The sequence below is a fragment of the Grampus griseus genome (assembly GCF_964374135.1).
Source record: "Grampus griseus genome assembly, chromosome: 10".
In the NCBI taxonomy this organism is placed as follows: Eukaryota; Metazoa; Chordata; class Mammalia; order Artiodactyla; family Delphinidae; genus Grampus; species Grampus griseus.
In genome coordinates this window covers 50,656,677-50,677,814 of record NC_139004.1, presented here as the reverse complement: position 1 = coordinate 50,677,814, position 21,138 = coordinate 50,656,677, and the positions used below count along the sequence as shown (strand labels likewise).

The 21,138-nt window shown below is 41.9% G+C and overlaps 1 protein-coding gene across 1 annotated transcript in view; it reads right to left on the bottom strand.

Annotated features, from left to right (window-relative positions):
* Nucleotides 1-21,138, bottom strand: part of TGFBR2 (transforming growth factor beta receptor 2) — a 93,739-nt gene that overhangs the window by 14,100 nt on the left and 58,501 nt on the right. The window contains exons 4-5 of the mRNA XM_082662752.1: nt 10,624-11,423; nt 8,592-8,733 (exon numbers count right to left, since the gene is read on the bottom strand). Of these exons, the coding sequence (XP_082518878.1) occupies nt 8,592-8,733; nt 10,624-11,423 (942 nt within the window). The remainder of the gene's footprint in view (nt 1-8,591; nt 8,734-10,623; nt 11,424-21,138) is intronic.

The window sequence follows — 21,138 nt, the reverse complement described above, 5'->3', positions numbered from 1 at the left end:
TCTTTTTTTTCCACTGCTGCATCCTTCGCATTTTCTTTTAATTTTTATTTTAAATTAGACTATAGTTGATTTACAATTTGTGTTAGTTGCAGGCATACAGCAAAGTGATTCAGTTATACATATACATATATCTATTCTTTTTCAGATTCTTTTCCTTTACAGGTTATTACAGGATACTAAGCAGAGTTCCCTGTGCTTAGTATTTTTTTTTCCTTTGAGGTCATACTGTACATTTCTCAGGTATTATTATTTTTTTTAATTAATTAATTATTTTTTGGCTGCATTGGGTCTTTGTTGCTGCACATGGGCTTTCTCTCTAGTTGCAGCAAGCAGGGGCTACACTTTGTTGCGGTGCACAGCCTTCTCATTGCTGTGGCTTCTCTTGTTGCGGAGCATGGGCTCTAGGTGTGTGGGCTTCAGTAGTTGTGGCACGCGAGCTCAGTAGTTGTGGCTCGCAGGCTCTAGAGCACAGGCTCAGTAGTTGTGGCGCATGGGCTTAGTTGCTCTGCAGCATGTAGGATCTTCCCGGACCAGGGCTCGAACCCGTGTCTCCTGCATTGGCAGATTCTTAACCATTGAGCCACCAGCAGGTCCTTGTTGATTATCTATTTAAAATATAATAGTGTGTATATGTCAATCCCAAACTCCCGATTTATCACCCCTTGCCGGCCAACCTTGCTCCTTTGGTAACTATAAGTGTGTTTTCTAAGTCTGTTTCTGTTTTGTAAATAAGTTCATTTGTATCATTTTTTTTTTAGAATCCACATATAAGCAATATCATATGATATTTGTCTTTCTCTGTCTTACTTCATTTACTATGATAAGCTCCAGGTCCACCCATGTTGCTGCAAATGGCATTATTTCATTCTTTTTAATGGCTGAGTAATATTCCATTGTATATACATACCACATCTTCTTTACCCATTCATCTGTTGATGGACATTTAGGTTACTTCTGTGTCTTGACTATTATAAACAGCGCTACAATGAACATTGGGGTACACATATCCTTTTGACCCATGGTTTTCTCTGGATATATGCCCAGGAGTGGGATTGCTGGATCATATGATAGCTCTATTTTTAGTTTTGTAAGGAACCTCCATACTGGTCTCCATAGTGGCTGCACCAATTTACATTCCCACCAGCAGTGCAAGAGGGTTCCCTTTTCTCCACACCCTCTCCAACATTTATTGTTTGTAGACTTTTTGGTGATGGCCATTCTGACTGGTGTGAAGTGATATCTCATTGTAGTTTTGATTTGCATTTCTCTAATGATTCGTAATGCTGAATATCTTTTCATGTGCCTCTTCACCATCTGTATGTCTTCTTTGGAGAAATGTCTATTTAGGATCTTTTGCCCATTTTTTGATTGGGTTTTTTTTTGTGTGTGATATTGAGCTGCATGAGCTGCTTGTATATTTTGGAGATTACTCCCTTGTCGGTCGCATCGTTTGCAAATATTTTCTCCCATTCTGTGGGTTGTCTTTTCATTTTATGTTTTCCTCTGCTGTGCGAAAGCTTTTGAGTTTAATTAGGTCCCATTTGTTTATCTTTGTTTTTATTTCCATTACTCTAGGAGACGGATCAAAAAAGATATTGCTGCAATTTATGTCAGAGACTGTTCTTCCTATGTTTTCCTCTAAGAGTTTTATAGTGTACAGTCTTACATTTAGGTTTTTAATCCATTTTGAGTTTATTTTTGGTGTTAAAGAATGTTCTAATTTCATTCTTTTTTTTTTTTTTTTTTTGGCGCAGTACGCGGGCCTCTCACTGTTGTGGCCTCTCCCGTTGCAGAGCACAGGCTCCAGACGCGCAGGCTCAGAGGCCATGGCTCACGGGCCTAGTCACTCCACGGCATGTGGGATCTTCCCGGACCAGGGCACGAACCCGTGTCCCCTGCATCGGCAGGCGGACTCTCAACCACTGTGCCACCAGGGAAGCCCCAATTTCATTCTTTTACATGTAGTGTTCCAGTTTACCCAGCACCACTTATTGAAGAGACTCGCTTTTCTCCATTGTATAGTCTTGCCTCGTTTGTTGTACATGTACATTAATTGACCACAGGTGCGTGGTTTCATTTCTGGGCTTTCTATCCTGTTCCATTGACCTATATTTCTGGTTTTGTGCTAGTACCATACTGTTTTGATGACTGTAGCTTTATAGTATAGTCTGAAGTCAGGGAGCCTGATTCCTCTGGCTCTGTTTTTCTTTTCCAAGATTGCTTTGGCTATTCAGGGCCTTTTGTGTCTCCATACAAATTTTACGATTTTTTGTTCCAGTTCTGTGAAAAATGCCATTGGTAATTTGATAGGGACTGCATTGAATCTGTAGATTGCCTTGGGTAGTACAGTCATTTTGACAATATTGATTCTTCCAATCCAAGAACACGGTATATCTTTCCATCTGTATGTGTCATCTTTGATTTATTTCATCACCATCTTATAGTTTCTTGAGTACAGGTCTTTTGCCTCCTTAGGTAAGTTTATTCCTAGGTATTTTATTATTTTTGATGCGATGGTAAATGGGATTGTTTCCTTAATTTCTCTTTCTGATCTTTTGTTGTTAGTGTATGCAACAGATTTCTGTGTATTAATTTTGTATCCTGCAACTTTACCAAATACATTGATGAGCTCTAGTAGTCTTTTGGTAACATCTTTAGGATTTTCTGTGTATAGTATGTTATTTGCAAACAGTGATAGTTTTCCTTCTTTTCTAATGTGAATTCTTTTTATTTATTTCTTTTTCAGCTCTGATTGCCATGGCTAGAACTTCCAAACTATGGTGAATAAAAGTGGTGAGTGGACATCCTTGTCTTTTTCCTCATCTTAACAGTGAAAAGCTGAAAGCATTTCCTCAGAGCATGGTATTAGCTGTAGGTTTGTCATATACGGCCTTTAATTATGTTGACGTGTGTTTCCTCTATGCCCACCTTCTGGAGAGTTTTCATCATAAATTGGTGTTGAATTTTGTCAAAAACTTTTCTACATCTACTGAGATGATCATATGGTTTTTATTCTTTAAATTATTATTGTGGTGTACCATACTGATTGATTTGCAGATACTGAAAAATCCTTGCATCCCTGAGATAAATCCCACTTGACTGTGGTGTATGAAAATTCTTTTTCAGGTAGATTGCTTATCTTCACTTCACTTAGTTGTTCTCCTGGGGTATCTCGTTCCTTCATCTGGGACATATTCATCTGCCATCTCTTTGTGTAACTTTCTGTGATTGTGGTTTCTGTTCCACAGGCTGCAGGGTTTTATTTCTTCTTGCTTCTGCTGTCTGCCCCCTGGTGGATAAGGCTGGCTCAATGGGCTTGTGCCAGTTTCCTGGTGGGAGGGACTGGTACCTGCCCACTGGTGGCTGGAGCTGGTTCTTGTCCCTCCTGTGGGCAGGGCTGTGTCAAGGGGTGTGTTTAGCAGGAAGCTATGGGCTCAGGAAGATTTTAGACAGCTTTTCTGCTGATGGGTGGGGCTGTGTCCCCACCCTGTTGTTTGTTTGTCCTGAGGCGTCCCAGCATTGGAGCCTACAGGCTGTTGGGTGGGGCCAGGTCTTGGTGAGAAAATGGTGGCCTCCAGGAGGGCTCACGCCAATGAGTACTCACCAGAACTACCGCCACCAGTGTCTTTGTCCCCGCAGTGAGCCAGAGCCACACCCTACCTGCACAGGAGACCCTCTAATAAACAGCAGGTAGGTCTGGCCCAGGCTCTTAAGAGGTCACTTCTTTTTCCCCTGGGTCCTGGTGTGCACGAAACCTTGTGTGCACCCTCCAAGACTGGAGTTTCTGTTTTCCCCAGTCCTGTGGAATTCCTGCAATCAAACCCCACTGGCCTTCAGAGCAGATGCTCTGGGGGCTCCTGATGCCAGACCCCCAGGCTGGGGAGCCTGACGTGGTGCTCAGAACTTTCACTCGTGTGGGAGAACTTCTGCCATATAGTTATTTTCTAGTTTGTGTGTTGCCCACCCGATGGGTATGGGATTTGATTTTATCACGATTGCATCCCTCCTACCATCTTGTTGTGGCTTCTTCTTTGCCTTTGGATGTAGTATATCTTTTTTGATAGCTTCCAGCATTTTTTTATCGATAGTTGTTCAGCAGTTAGTTGTGATTTTGGTGTTTTTGTGAGGGGGATGAGCTCACATCCTTCTACTCTGCCATGTCCTGAGAGTCTCTGTACCCTGAGCACTTTGAGTAATGCCTTCCATGCAGTAGGTACTCAATAAATATTGGTTTAGTGAATGAAAGAATGAATAGATATATCTTCAGAGAAATAAGGATAAGGAAGTTATCTCAGACTCTAAGGCACTGAGGCTGTAACACACTACAGCATTTAATAGCTTTGGGATTCTTTTAACAGAGACTCACCCAGAGATGAGACGAAAGTCAAGTCAACCACTGGAAATGTTCAGAAGTGAGGCCATCACTGAATGTTCCCCAAGTGTGTCACTGTCCTGCCAGATGCTTCCAGAAAGGCTTCAAGTCAAAGGTCACAATACACAGAGTAGCACTGACTACCCAGTTCTGTAAAAATAATAATGGTAGTTCTAGCTGCCATGGGCTATACATGCTCTCCATTGGTCAGGCCAACACTGTACTAGGAAGGTTAGGGCCTGTGGGCCAAAGCCAGACAACAGGGCTCTGATGCTTGTCTCCACAACTTTCCCACCTCCTAAAACCTCAGTTTTCCCATCTGTAAAATGGGGCTAGTAACAGCACACCCTTCAAAGAGTCCTTGGTAGATGGAATGAGTTGTTCCATGAAGCAATTGCTTATGTAATGGTAGTTATTGTTTCTCCATGGCCTTCTTCATCTGGACCAAACCTACTTCTACCAGAAAGTCTTTCCCTTTTGACGACTCTCTTCAATTATGACAACCCATCTCTTGAGCTCCTAGGTGGACTCTTGTGGTAAGGGAGCTGGACCAGCTGGCTTCCAAAGAGTGCTATTACCACCTCTGCATTTTCTCACCTGAGAAGAGTGCGGCTTCTCCAGTGTTGTGTTGTCTCTTGTTCGTGTTTCCTCTGTACTTCTTGCACAGAGAGGACACTTCTGAGCCTCATTGTTCCTTTGAGAGCTGACCTAACCCTCCTTGCCTGACCCTACTGTCGAACTCCCTTTAGCCAATCTGGGCACTCAGTTCCTTGTCCCCTGCCTCGCCTGTAAAAAAGTCTCCTTCGGTGTTCTAGGCCCAGTAAATAGTACAAGACAAAGCCTAGCACTAAGACCTGTGATAAACGCAGAGAGAAGCAGGCGAGGCCTGCTGGGCATCCACGCCAAGAGTTTGGGCTCAGCCCTGAGAACAGAACAGAGTCACTCGAGTCAGGAAAGCTGGGATTTCACCTTCTCCTGCAAGACCATCCTTTGATGCCTAGTCTCCTGCTTCATTCAGTTAGATGTCCTGCTGCTCAGAATAAATGGGAGAGAATATCAGTGGATCTATACTGTGAAATAAAATATTAATCTATAACTCATCACACTGAGGTAAGCATTTTCCACATTTCCTTCTCTGAAATGACACTGTCCATGAAAAATAGTAATTACATATGCTGTATTTTCAAGTCACAGAAAGAAGTTTAAGCTTCAGGAAAGCCCTTTTATATCCTGCCCTCTCTCTGTATAAATTAAGGCGTAATATCAACTAGAGGAATATTGTCTCTTTTATGTGTAAGGTAAGAAATGTGTCTGAATGTGCAAAGTTTTTAAAAGTAAAGGAGAAAAAAAAAGTCTGTTTCATCAGTAGACAGCAAGCTTCTTCATGGAAATACTTGTCCTTCCATCTGTGTTTGTACAACAGGTTAGAGGGAACACACCCTAACTTCCCTTAGAAGGTACTAACTTTAATGTACCCTCTAAGGGGCTCTTTAAATATAAAAGAAAAGTCTCTGTAATTAAGACTAGGCTGAAAATCTGCCTTCACCGTTTTTGAAGCACAGACACAAAAAAACAGAAAACAAAAAAAAAAAACAGAAAAAAAACAATACTTTTAAAAGAAGGCAAAAGAAAGGGTTTAATACATGAGTTCACGCACTTAATCAAGTGAAGGGCTGTCTGCTGGACAAAAGTGAGGATAGACAAAGAACTTTGATTTTTGCAGCCTGAGCGGAGATGGGAGGAACAGTACTGTGGGCTTAAGATCAAACAAAATGAAAACCGGGATGGCCTCTTTCCGGTTCCCTAAAGCTGTCTGTTCTTATCCTAAAGGTTATGAAAGGTTTTTTGAGGCTTGCTAAACAAATGGGACCCTGTTCCTTCCTTGGGAAAACTTATTTATACTGTATCCGTTTTTAGACCTTGTAAAAGCTGGTGAACTCGGTTCTTCCCCATTAGCCTGAATTCTTCCACACTCAGCAAATATCAACAGGAAAGGGCGTCAGTCATTGATAACCGAGGAAGCAGGGAGCTCACATCAGGCCTTAAGAAGCTGGCGGCACTGCCAGAGGGGAAGACAGGGACACAGTCTCCAGCTCACGTTTATAGAATGACGGGCTTGAAAGGATAAGAGAGATACCAAAAACGAGGTAAATTTATTCTGAGACGATGACAACAGCATCATCGTCTCTTCTGACACAACTCACACTGGTCTAGTCTAAGGATTCATTTTCGAGCTGTCAAAGCTTTCAAGTAGAAAATGATTCTCAGTGGCTAAAACTTGATTAAACAAATTTCACTGTGCAAGAAAAAACTGTTACTTTTGGAAGTGCTATGGGGGAAGACATCTCAGGCAGGAAACCAGAAAATAACAGGGTCAACCAGACAGGAAGTGCCATCCCCATGCAGGGACCCAGGGAAACAGGTGATGGGACAGCAAGGCTCCCAGCAGGACCCATCCTAGAGAGTCAGCTAAGAACGTTATCAAAAGGAGGAATTATCAGAGCAGGAAATGGTGCCAACCAGATCCACCTGGAGCAAAATGCTAGGTAGTTTGGCCCAGTGACCAAAGCTGTTATGATCTAAGCGACAAAATAAATATTGATAATATTAAATACCCATGAAATAAGATAAATATCCACAACTTCATACTCATATAAATACATAGTAAAACTAATAAATAAAAGAGGCTGGTGAGAGAAAGGACAGATATTTCGTAAGCAGAATATCTATGAATAAATGTAGAAGGGATAAGAAAAACAGAAAATCACCATTAGGCAAACATTACAGTAATAACTGTAGCTGGCAAGAACTACTGATGGACCCTAGAATTAGCAGGTAAAATAATGGTAAAAAACAGGTCTAGTCTCCTTACTAAACAGGTGTTTAGTAGAAACAGGTCAAAGTGCCTTCCCACAAGATTTGTATAAATTACAAGTGGAAAAGGTAGTATCTTTACAGGGAGAAATGGGGAGACACCTTCAGCACATGATGAGATTGGACAGCACAGTGGCATCTCCACCCGCATGTGACACCCTGAGTAGGGCTCAACATCATTTCTGTGGTATTCTTGCCTAAAAATGCACAACCTCAATCTAATCATGAGAAAACATTAGAGAAACCCAAAGTGAGAGACAGTCTATAAAATACCTGGTCTGAATTCTTCCCAAGTGTCAAGGTCACGAAAGAAACAGACTGAGCAACCATCACACATCAAAGGAGACTGAGGTGGCCTGGACGCTAAGGTAACATGGAATCCTGGAGTGGATCCTGTGCCCCATTACTAGGGGCTTGGAAATACAAGTTAGTCCTATAGATTAATTAAAGACATGGTACCAATGTCAATGTCCAATCTTCTGCAGCTGTGCTTGGTTTAGGTAAGGTGTTAGCACAAGGGGAAGCTGGGTGAAGAGCATATGGGAACTCCCTGTGCTACTCACGCAGTGATTCTGTGTGTCTAACATTATTACAAAGCAAAGGGTTAAAATTGGTGTTAGCTTGGCTTGACTTAGCATCTAGCCAGGACCAGGTTGGGATACATCAATTTTCTAAGGTGAGACCTAAGACCCTGACAGAAACCACTGAGAGAAGGGTCAGAAAAGGATAAAGTGATGTAGACATTAGCCAATCCCATCTCCAAGAAGATCAGGGGACAATGCTCTCTAAAACGATGACATCCCCCTGTACCCCTGAAGAATACTGCATTCCTCAATAACCTCTCTTCATTAGATTTTTCAAAACCTAAACAAATATGTCAAACCATTTTGCTTGTTTTGTTCAACAAAGGAAAGTTATGTCCATAAAAGTAAATTTTGAGTCAAATCCAGTTCCTGTACCATATAATTCTGAAAAACCTTAAAATACAAAAAGAAACAAAAGTCAGATACTTTTCTGAATCATGGTACCCATTTGATAAGAAATAATTCTTATATTACTAGTGTTCATCTCTTGCCAGATATGTAAATATCTGTGGTGCGATGCGTCAAGAGAAAAGTAATTATAAACTTCAGGAAAGGAGATAAAATGCTTTATGCTCCAAACCTGGCTTTCAGCTATAAAACCTAGGCTTTTTAGCACCATTCCGGATCGTTCTGGAATAGCTGTGTCCTACCAGATCTCAATGAGCGCTCTGTATCCCTGGAACCATGTTGAAGCAAAGAGCACAACATCACGCTCGAAGGCGCGTGAGGCACCACTGCACCGCGACGGTGTCCATGCCTACCTCCCACTGCGCTGCAGCGAGACGTCATCTCCCAGAGCACCAGGGCCATGGAGTAGACATCTGTCTGCTTGAAGGACTCGACATTCTCCAGATTCATCCTGGACTCTAGGACCTCTGGAGCCATGTATCTCGCCGTTCCCACCTAAAGCAGAAAAAGACATTGAGGTCCATCGCTGAATTGCAGCTGCGTACCGTACCTATTTTCAAAATATAGCTGATGTTTGTCCCTACACGGGTAGTGGACCTTTAAAAAGCACAATGCTTTTAAAAGTAACGAGACCAGCACAGAAATATACAGCTTATGTAATTATTTTTTTGAATAAATGAATAAATAAATGAATTAAAAAACTTTTTTAATGAATATAAAGAAAAAAATGCCACAATAAGGAAATGCCAAACCCCAGAGCTGCTTTGTTTAGCCCCGTGACATATGTCATCATATCATGTATACAATAACATCCTTGCAGAGAACCTGAGCGACCACATCAGTGATACTTTTGATGTTGATTTTTGTTTTTGCAAATTAAATATTTTTTCACCCTTGTAACTCCAAGATTTGTGGTGAAATAATAATTGCCATTAATTTTTTGTCACTTGAGAACTGTCTTACTCTTTGTTTACCCCATGGCACATTCTAGTGTGCCGAGCATGTCATATAATTACATAAAATCTCTGCTAAATTGAATTGTATGAAGGTATTTCCATTAAGAGCCCAAACCTGGTCATTTTATAATTTTAATTTTTTTTTTTTTTTTTTGCGGTACGCGGGCCTCTCACTGTTGTGGCCTCTCCCGTCGCAGGGCACAGGCTCCGGACGCGCAGGCTCAGCGGCCATGGCTCACGGGCCTAGCCGCTCCACGGCATGTGGGATCTTCCCGGACCGGGGCACGAACCCGTGTCCCCTGCATCGGCAGGCGGACTCTCAACCACTGTGCCACCAGGGAAGCCCTCATTTTATAATTTTGATGGGCATGCTATGTAGTTTTATTTGAACGATGACTGGTAGTATGAAAACACTGCGATACATACAAACATATAAGAAATGCTTCTGGGGGAAAAAAATCACTTGAATGTTTGATAATGCAGCTTGTATAGACTGACTAAATAACAATGAAATCCTACCTTCCCAAGGATCCAGGGAATGTCAAGTGAGTTGATAATATCACCCCAAATAATGCTTCTTACTGGCATGCATTAGAAGAAATTTTTCTTTTTAATAGGTCATTGCATGACCTGTTACCCTGGCACAGTAATCTGTCCGTGTTTCAACATGTTTATCTCTACACTTGATGTGTGGCCATGGACCCGGAGAGCTGCCTGAGCAGTGACTAGATGCTTCAAAAGCACTCCCCTCAGCCTGGTGAGAGGAAACAGCGGTGCTCTCAACACTTCACTCTAACCCACAGCCAAGCTTCCGGTGTGTGAAACATAAAGAATGATGGTAATGTTAGTATCTAATAGCTCCTTAACCAAAAAGGTTTCAGTTTTAATCAGTGAGATGCTTCAAAAGAGGAACTCTTCCTTCACCCAGTCCGTCACTCACTCTACAAATACTTATTGGTCACTTTCCCTGTTCAAGGCCTTGTGATGGATGTGACCAAATAGATGTGGATTTGGACTTCAAGGAGACTGCCTTCTAAAATGGTAAAAAAAAAAAACCAAAAAAACCAAAACCAAAAAAAAACAATATAAGGACCAAGAATACAGAGTAGCAAGGGCTGAGTACAACCCTAAGACAGGGAAAGGATAGAAATACAGTACTAGCAGTGTTCGAAGCAAAGGACAATAATGTTCAAATGGAAGAGAAACGAGAACTGACTCCGGGAGAAATGCCTGTCCTAGGCTGGTAAGGATCTGGAGAACCAGGGAGAGAAATGCTGCTGGTTGGCAGAGGTACCCCGGCACGAGAGCGGGGTGCAGTCAGGATTAACTGGATTCCCTGGACCAGTGTCAGAGTGCAGGGCTGATGGACATGAGAGGGAGGGGTGCCAGTAGCAAGGGGAGGGGCCCAAGGGGGCCGGGGCTGCCCTACCTGCCCGCTGTTGGCCAGGTCATCCACAGACAGAGTGGGGTCCAGCCGCAGGGAGAGGCCGAAGTCACAGAGGCAGCAGGTGAGGTCTCCCTTGACCAGGATGTTGGAGCTCTTGAGGTCCCTGTGCACGATGGGCATCTTGGGTCGGCCGCACAGCGTGTGGTCGCTGTGTAGGTGTGCGATGCCACGGGCCAGCGAGCCGCCCAGCCTGCGCAGGTCCTCCCAGCTGATGACGTGGCGCGTCAGGTACTCCTGCAGGTTGCCCTTGGCGTGGAAGGCGGTGATCAGCCAGTACTGCTTGCCCAGCTCAGTCTTGCGCTCCTCAGCTGTCAGGAACTGTAGGATGTTCTCGTGCTTGAGGTTGATGTCCGAGAAGATGTCCTTCTCCGTCTTCCAGGAGGCGTATTCTTCATAGGGGAAGATCTTGACGGCCACGGTCTCAAACTGCTCAGACGTGTTCTGCCTCAGCTTGGCCTTGTAGACCTCGGCGAAGCGCCCTTTGCCCACCAGGGTGTCCAGCTCAATGGGCAGCAACTCCGTGTTGTGATTGATGTTGTTGGCGCAGGTGGAGCTGATGTCGGAGCGGTCATCCTCCAGGATGATGGCCAGGTGCTCACTGAACTCCATCAGCTTGCGCGGCTTGCCCGAGTCCCAGGCCGGGCTCAGCTTCTGCTGCCGGTGGACGCGGTAGCAGTAGAAGGTGACAATGACAGCAATGGCGATGCCCAGCGGCGGCAGGAGGCTGACACCTGTCACTTGGAAGATGACCAACAGCAAGTCGGGGTTGTTGGTGGCGTATTCTAAGGTGGAAACAAAGGAGAGAAGGAGCTGGGTCAGCAGGTGTGCACTGGAAGGAAGTGGTCCACACCCCAAGCATCGTAGGTTTTACCTTCAGCATAGTTTCTGTGGACAGCATATGGTGAGTTTTTATTACAGGCATGGATGCTAGTGTGCATTTGTCCAGTCTTGCCTGCCTCTGGCCATCTAGTCAGTATCTCCTACTCTTCCCTCAAAACTCATCTTAGAAATCAAAACTCAACATTAACCAGTCAGAGAATTGTGCATGAGCTAATCACATACCCTGGGATGCCCCTCCCACGCCTGGTCTTTAAAAATGGTTTGCTGGCATTATTCACAATAGCCAGGACATAAAAACAACCTAAATGTCCATCGACAGAGGAATGGATAAAGAAGATGTGGTACATATATACAATGGAATATTACTCAGCCATAAAAAAAGAATGAAATAATGCCATTTGCAGCAACATGGATGGACCTAGACATGATCATACTAAGTGAAGTAAATCAGAAAGATAAAGACAAGAACCATATGATATCATTTACATGTGGAATCTAAAATATGGCACAAATGAACTAATCTATAAAACAGAAACAGACTCACAGACACAGAGAACAGGCTTGTGGTTGCCAAGGGGTAGGGGAGGTGGGAGAGGGATGGATTGGGAGTTTGGGGTTGGCAGATGCAAACCATTACATATAAAATAAACAACAAGTTCCTACTGTATAGCACAGGGAACTACATTCAATCTCCTGGGATAAACCATAATGGAAAAGAATATTAAAAAAAGGATGTACCTATATATATAACTGAATCACTTTGCTGGACAGCAGAAATTAGCACAACATTGTAAGTCAACTATACTTCAGTTTAAAAAATGCTTCGCTGAAACCCTTCGGGAGATTTGGGGTTTTGGCGGGGGGTGGGCATGAGCTACCTGTTCTCCTTGCATGGCCCTGCAATAAATCTTTCTCTGCTAAAAAAAAAAATAAAACAACCACAAAAAACGCCCACAAAACTCAGCTTAAATGTCACTCCCTAAAGGAAATTGAGGGAAACATTCTATTTTATATATTCTCATAGCATGCCACATTTTTCCTGTGTAAGAAGTGAGCACAATTTGAGTTAAATAACTATGACTCCATTTATTGGTTTCACATCTGCCTTTCCCTACTTTCCCCACCCCAGCAGACTGAGAGCTCTATGCTGCCAGGGACGATGCCTTTCTTCTCCATGACTGTAACCAGCACTTAGCACACATGAGGGCCTTAATAAGTGTTGAATAAATGGATGAAGCATTTACTGAGTGTTCACTAAGCTCCAAGCACTGCAGGAGGTTTTGGGAATACAGAAAATGACAACTCCTGCCTCCAGAGTGCTCACGTATATGGTATCTGGTGAAAACAAAGAGACAGCCACAGTCCTGCCGCAGTCTGTGCTCTTTTGTAAACTCTAACTTGTCCTGTTCTGCTCAACACCCAGGCTACCGTGAAACATCAGCTTTGGGCCTACTGGTCTGTGGTAAGGGTCTCCTTGGAAGTCAGTTACCTTATATCCCCGTAATGTTTCTCTTTTCAGTGTCATGTGATTTATAGCTTCATAGAACAGGATATTTAGTAGCAATAATGGAAACATTAGTGAGAGAAGTTATAGAAGGGAAGTGCAGGCCAGTTTCCTGACTGGGACCAGTGAGGCAGGCTCTGTGGGGGAATGGAGAAGAGCCCTTATCACCAGCTAAGTAACTACATTGTCTTGTTCCTCAAACTTTGATTCGTGAGCTGGCCTTGGTTGGCTCTGGTTAAATAGTTTTCTTCTTGGGAAGAAGAACGCAGATGGAGATGCTCAGTGGGCAAGAGTCAGGGAAACATAGTTATAGTTCAGGGAGAGCTTTGTGCTAGCCTGTCTCCACTGGAAACGGATGCCAGAATTCTGTTACTTTATCAGTCATTCATTTTCTCTCAGAGGTGCCCACTAAGGAGCAGTCCTCATGCTCAGAAGCTAGATTCATTCATTAAACACAGAACTACTGAGGTCCTACTAGGGGATGGGACAGCCCTCAAAGTGGGGATGACCCAGCAGAGAAGTTAGGATGTGTCTACACCTGCCCGGCAACATCCAGCAGTCTGGGATGGAAGCTAATGCGTGCCCCCATCTATGCTGGAGTGTGGGAAAGACAGAGAGACAGGGATGGCACAGTGGTAAGGACTGTGAGCTGGCCAGTGAAGGATGGGAAGCAGTCAATGATGGCAGAAGGAATGTTATGTGGAGAAGTAAGAATACAGGATCTACCTGAGGAAGAGCAGGAGTCCCAAACTGACAACTGTGCACAAAGGAATAGAGAGGAAAGTTTGGGTAGGTGGTTTGGGACCAGACATCATGTCCAAGGACGGATTCATAATTATATAACTGGCAGTATTCACCTACTGGCAGTGTATTTTAAAAAGTGATGAGAATACAGTCCAGGTAGAACAGAGATAATCTCTCAAAGGGAACCCATTACCTAAATGGTATTTGATGCCTTCACTTAATGAAGCACAGAGAGAAATGAAACTAAGACAATGTCAAGTGGCACTATGATTAACTACCTATTCTTAAGAGAAGTTCTAAGTGGAAGTGCCAACTTCCACTGACTATTCTAGATGAAAGCCTTAGGTCTTACATCTATTTGATGCCACTAAAAACATGAAAAGTACCCCCAAACATCAGGATTTCAGCAACCAAAAGGGAAAAAAAAAAATCACTATTTTTGAGGAAGATACATGAATGTATTAAAAAGAATAGACAAATTCGACAAGGTAGCAGGATACAAGATTAACATACAGAAATTGGTTACATTTCTTTATACTAATAGTGAAATATCAGAAGGTGAATGTAAATAAACAATCCCTTTAAAGAGCACATCAAAAAAAATAAATAAACTTCACCACAGAGGTGAAAGACTTAATATGCTGAGAACTACAAAACATTAATAAAAGAAATTAAAGATGATTCAAAGAAATGGAAGATATCTCATGCTCTTGGATTGGAAGAATTAATACTATTAAAATGGCAGTACTACCCAAAGCAATTTAATGTGATCCCCATCAAATTACCCCTGACATTTTCACAGAACTAGAACAAAAAATCCTAAAATTTATATGGAACCATAAAAGACCAAGCCAAAGCAAACCTTAGGAAAACAAAGCAGGAGGCATAACCTTCCCAGACTTCAGACAATACTACAAAGCTACAGTAATCAAAACAGCATGGTATTGGCACAAAAAGAGACATACAGATCAATGGAACAGAATAGAGTGCCCAGAAGAAAACTCACACACCTACAGTCAATTAATCTTCAACAAAGGAGGCAAGAATATAAAATGGGAAAAAGATAGTCTCTTCAGCAAGTGGTGCTGAGAATGTTAGACAGCTGCATGTAAATCAGTGAAGTTAGAACACACCCTCACACCATACACAGAAATAAACTCGAAGTGGCTTAAAGACTGAAACATAAGACATGACACCATAAAACTCCTAGAAGAGATCATAGGCAAAAAATTCTTTGACATAAATTGTACCAATGTTTTCTTAGGTCAATCTCCCAAGGCAATAGAAATAAAAACAAAAATAAACAAATGGAACCTAATCAAACTTACAAGCTTTTGCACAGCAAAGGAAACCATAAACAAAACAAAAAGAAAACCTACAGAATGGGAGAAAATATCTGCAAAGATGTGACTGACAAGGGCTTAATTTCCAAAATATACAAACAGCTCATACAACTCAACAACAACAACAAAAAAAACCCAATCAAAAAATGGGCACAAGACCTAAATAGACATTTCTCCAGAGAAGACATACAGATGGCCAACTGGCACATGAAAAGATGCTCAACACTGCTAATTTTTAGAGAAATGCAAATTAAAACTACAGTGAGGTACCACCTCATACCAGTCAGAATGCCCATCATTAAAAAGTCTACAATTAACAAATGCTGGAGAGGGTGCAGAAAAAAGGGAACCCTGTTACACTGTTGGTGGGAATGTAAATTGGTGCAGCCACTATGGAAAACAGTATGGAGCTTCCTCAAAAAACTAAAACTAGAGTCACCATATGATCCAACAATCCCATTCCTGGGCATATACTCTAACAAAAGTATAATTCAAAAAGATATATGCACCCCTATGTAAATAGCAGCACTATTTACAATAGCCAAGACATGGAAACAACCTAAATGTCCATCAACAGATGAATGGATAAAGATGATGTAGTGTGTGTCTCACACACAATGGAATATTAGCCATCAAAAAGAATAAAATAATGCCATTTTTCAGCAACATGGATAGACCTAGAGATTATCACACTAAGTGAAGTAAGTCAGACACAGAAAGACAAATACCATATGATATCACTTATATGTGGAATCTAAAATACGATACAAATCAACATATCTACGAAACAAAAACAGACTCACAGATATAGACAACAGACTTGCCAAGGTGGGGAGGGGCAGGAAGGAATGGGAGTTTGGGATTAGCAGAGGCAAACTATTATATATAGGATGGATAAACAACAAGGTCCTACTATATAGCACAAGGAACTATATATTCAATATCCTGTGTCAAACTACAATGGAAAAGAATATGAAAAAAGAATATATATGTCTGTATAACTGAGTCACTTTGCTGTACAGAAGAAATTAGCACAACATTGTAAATCAACTATACTTCAATAAAATTTTAAAGAATAGGAAGAAGGAAACAATTTGGTGATTGAATCTTGAAAACCTAAGTTCTTACACTGTCAGGCTTGAGTGGGACCCAAGGCAGGTGGGACTAGAGGCTTCAGTGTGGTGGGACAAAGTGATTACAAGAAAGATTGGAACTACAAGTGAAACAGAAGGTCTTGTGCAGAAGTATGGATGGTCTCTCTTGTCCAACAAAGAATGAACCTGGAGATCAAGATTGAGGGGACAGATGACATGATATTGAGATGCAGCAGAAAGTAAGGTTCCCCTCCTATAACTCCACCTCTACTATCTGGACTATCCAATGGGCGTGTTTTCTTCAGGTGGACACTTGTCTTTAACAACATAAAATGTCTTATAAATAAATGGGTTTGATTCTCTGATTGCTTGTTCCTCCCATGAAAAAGTAAGCTCTACAAGGGTAAATCCACACGTATTGATCACCAGGCTCTACCCAGCAGCTGACTCAGGGCGGGGCACTTAGGTACTCAGCAAATGTTTCCTGTAGAAGCTGAATGAATGATTACTTATGTGGGACAATATCCCTCCCATTCTTGGATAAAGAAGATGTGGTACATATATACAATGATGGAATACTACTCAGCCATAAAAAGAATGAAATAATGCCATTTGCAGAAAATGGATGGACCTAGAGATTATCATACTAAGTGAAGTCAGAAAGAGATAGACAAATACCATGTGATATCACTTACATGTGGTATCTAAAATATGACACAAATGAACCTATCTGTGAAACAGAAACAGAATCACGGACATAGAGGACATTGCCAAGGGGGGAGGGATGGAGTGGGAGGCTGGGGTTAGCAGATGTAAGCTTTTATATATAGAATGGATAAACAACAGGGTCTCTACAGCACAGAGAACTATATTCAATATCCTGTGATAAACCATAATGGAAAAGAATATGAAAAAAAAGAATGTGTGTGTATATATATATATATATATATATATATATGTATGTATAACAATCACTTTTCTATATAGCAGAAATTAACACAACATTGTACATCAACTATACTTCAATTAAAAAAAAAAATCCCTTCCTTTCTTTATGCTCTACAGCAGGGGCTGGCAAACTATGGCCCCAGGGCCCACAGGCTGCTCCTGTACAGCCTCAAGAGCTGTGAATTTTTCATTTTTAAAGGGTCGTTTAAATACAAAAAGAAACTAAGTAGTTCATACAACAGAGATCATATCTGGCCCAGAAAGCCTAAAATATTTACTACCTGGCCCTTTACAGAAAAAGTTTACTAGCCCCTCTTCTACTGGTGTTATTTTAACAACCTGCAATGCATTGGCAGAATTTGGAGAGGCTTCATTCTGGTCCAATGTGAATATTCTTTTACATATGAGAAAACAACACAACGAAAAAATTTTAAATATTAACTGCATAATTACTCAGCCATGTCTCCAATTCATTAAAGGGTGTAAAACATCCAAATGAACTGTTCATGTATCCCTGATAATTTTATTCTCTAATTCCTGTCCATATATGTAAAAGGGTCTTCCTTGCTGACTTCTAGTCTTCTTCAGGCTAAAGGAAACACAAAAACAGAAATCTCCTTTAATTTATTAATTGAAGAAGACTCTAGAAATCCCCCCTTCAATGTCAGAAACCAAAGTGTTACTTTCCCCTCAAATTCCCTTTGATTTCTTTTTGAAAACCTACAGGTAAAAATGTGGTGAGGCAGGAATTATCTATTATCATCTGTCAATCTTGAAACTTCAAAGCGGTGGTGAAAAACCCTAACAATAGCAAATCGCGCTGAAAGGAAGCTTTGGGATGTGGCTTTATCTAAACCGAAGCCACCCACACGCTCTCAGAGTTAACCCTTGAGCTGCTCCTAGAAAAACCAACAGCTATAGCTATAGTAGGTACAAGCTAGCTTCTCCTTTACTCAGAGACCAGCAGGAAGTATTTCTTTTTGCCAGCCCCCAGTTACACAGAAACTCATAATTATCGAATACAAATTATGTACTTCTCTGTGTGCCAAGAGTTTTATATAATATTTATATTTAATTGAAAGAAAAACCCTATGAGGTAGATACTGCTATTATTATAAACCCAATTTTTCAGATAGGGAAGCTAAGGGTCAGACAGTTTAAATAATTTCTCAAGCTCTGTTTGATTAGAGACCCCCGCTCTTAACCCCGTGCCATACTGTCTCTAAACTTCACATCAGTGGGAGCTGATTAAGAATGACTTCATACAAGCTCTCAATTTGATAAAGTGGTTTTCTTCACTGGGGGCTGGACTAGGTGATTTCACGGCCGTCCACTAAGGTTTAACGCTGAACTATGGGCAGTTCTCAGACAACGTGTCGGGTGTGCAGACTGTTCCCCTTGGCTCTTAACTAAGAACCAGGGTGGACTAGTGTTCTTGCAAATATGCATCTTTTCCCTGCCTGGGAAGGAAAAGTCTTACACAAGGAAGAACCCTAAAATCTTTCGCAGGACCTAGAATGTAGGGCACTCAAGATGTGGAACCCTCCATGAATTGTTTCTTGGGCACACAGGTAACCAGTGCCCAAACGGTGATGTTCACATGGCACTCCCTTGTTATGTAACACTGAGCCACACAGAGTTCTGGGGGGCATTACAAACCCAGGGTTCATACACATGCAGCTCTCCACTGTTAACAGCACACTTTCTTAGCCTGGGCTCCAGAGATAGACTTCTGCGAGTCTGTAAATTTAAACGGGCAAAATGGCATCTTTTTATTTTTGCTAACCTTTAACTAAAATTTCACATTTCCCAGCATTAGCGACACCTATGACTTTGTCACCAAGAGAAACCACTGATATTTTCATGCCGCTTTACATGTGTTGCAGAGGCCTTGGTGAATCCTTTATATTCATCACTTAGCCATTTCAATTTGTTCGATCTGATGCTAGATCTTGTTATTTAAACCATTACTATAGAAGTAAATATTACTATATCACAAATTTATATTTTTAAATATTTGATAATTGTATTACACTATGTGTGATCTTCTTTGAACTCCTGTGTATACTATTTTATGCATTTGAAGACATCACTGTGAAGAGATCCACAGGCTTCACCAAACGTCCCAGAAGTACAGGGCACACACATAAAACCAGAGAGCCCTGGGCAGAGTGAAGGCATCAAGCCCTAGCCTCTCTGCCAGGATTTCCTAGAGCAGAGATTTCCAGACTCATCTGTTTCTCTGGGAAGTTAGTAAGGAAGGATACGGGTGCCAATGACGGACCCTCCATCATTGGTGGACAAGGGTGGATTCTATCATGTGTGAGGTGAGCTCTGCAGTGGAAAAGGATGGGAAATTCTCCTCTGAACTCTCTAAAGGACACCAGAGATAACTCCCCTATAATGGGCTTCATCGAACTGGGGAAAGATCATTCACTGTATCAGCAGCATCTCACTTTATTTCTTCAACAGCCAAGTCAGGTTCTGTTCATTGCCCTGGTTTATAGAGGAGGCTACTGAGGAAGGAAGGGAGGGATGAAGGGAGGCGGGGAGGGAAGGAGAGGGGCGGGGAGGGAGGGAGAGAGGGAGGGAGGTAGGAAGGGAAAGGGAGAGAGAGAGAAAGGCGAAGTGGGGGGGGGATGAGAGGCAGAAGGGGGAGTGTGAGAGAGAGAGAGAGAGAGAGGGAAGGGAAGGGAAGAAAGAGGGGAAAAAAGAAAGAAAGAAACTGAGAGGAGCCTGTTTCCCACAGGTCTGAGTGGCTCCAGAGCCCTTGTTCCTTCCACGCCACCAAGGTGTCTCCCTAGCAATGAACCAAAGGCCCGTTTAATAATTCCAAAATTTTCCAACCAAATGTGTCCCACATAGAGGAGCCAAACTGACTTGCAAATAAGGAGCCATTTGCAAATGTCAGAATCTTGATAAATAAATAGTTTTTAAGGACAAATGTCAAAGAGAAATGTTAGTACACCATTAAAAAAAAACAAAACACAAACTGGCAGAAAACCTCAAGGGGAAATTCCTTGGTATAGGTTCCTCCAGAATGACTTAAAAGTAAATAAGGAAAAAAAAAAAAGTAAAGAAGTTGCCTAATCACACACACACTGGTGGGCACATACATGCAACACAATGGAAACATGTAGCTCCCAGGCTCTTTCAAGTCCTCTGTGAGGCCCAAATCCAACACTGATTACCAAAAGGAACTTAAAACTGAAACTCTATAATTCTTTTTTTTTTTCCAAAAAATCACATAGTAAAAAGGACATTAAATTAAGTCCAAGAGTAAAAATGCCTATGTGGGTTGGTTAATGCATCTTGATAAAAACCAAAGTAACAGAGCTGAATTTGACAGATGGGATCCTACTTTAATATTTGAATTAGTTCTTCAATTCCTCCACTCAGTGAAGAGTTTGGGCAAAAATTTACGAAGATAGTAATTTATCCAAGACACAGAAAGGGATACAGATGCTCATTTTCTGTACACCTCAGTGCGTTGGTGAACACTGCAAGACAACCACAGAGATGCTTGAAGTTGGCAGTGACACACTAACCACAGAGATTTTCACACGCCAACATGTTCATCTAAAGCAACAGGCTGAGATCCAAAGAAGGAAACTGTGCTCAAGAGAGATACGCTGGTGGGAAAGGAGAATTTCCTGTCTCAAGTCATTAAGTCAAGTTAATTGTAATATTTAAAAGCACAGCATTCATTTATTGAGAACCTACTAAATGCCAAACACTGGGTTTCACGTGGATTATTCTGAACCCCTGCAGCCACACTGCTAGATCTGAATCAGGTCCCATTTCCTAGACGTGCAGATGGAAGCCTGTGTGTACAGCGAGCTGCGGTCCTTGCAGAGGAGGCTGGTGTGGCAGTTAGTGGTGAGTTGGAGGGGCAGTGTCATTCAAGAGGGATGCTGACGGCAGCTCCCAGGATCTTTGGCCAACAGAGGCTTCAATATGAGCATTTAGAAAAAGGACAAGATTACACAACCAAAGAAAACAGAAGGAAAGAGAGAGTAAAGAT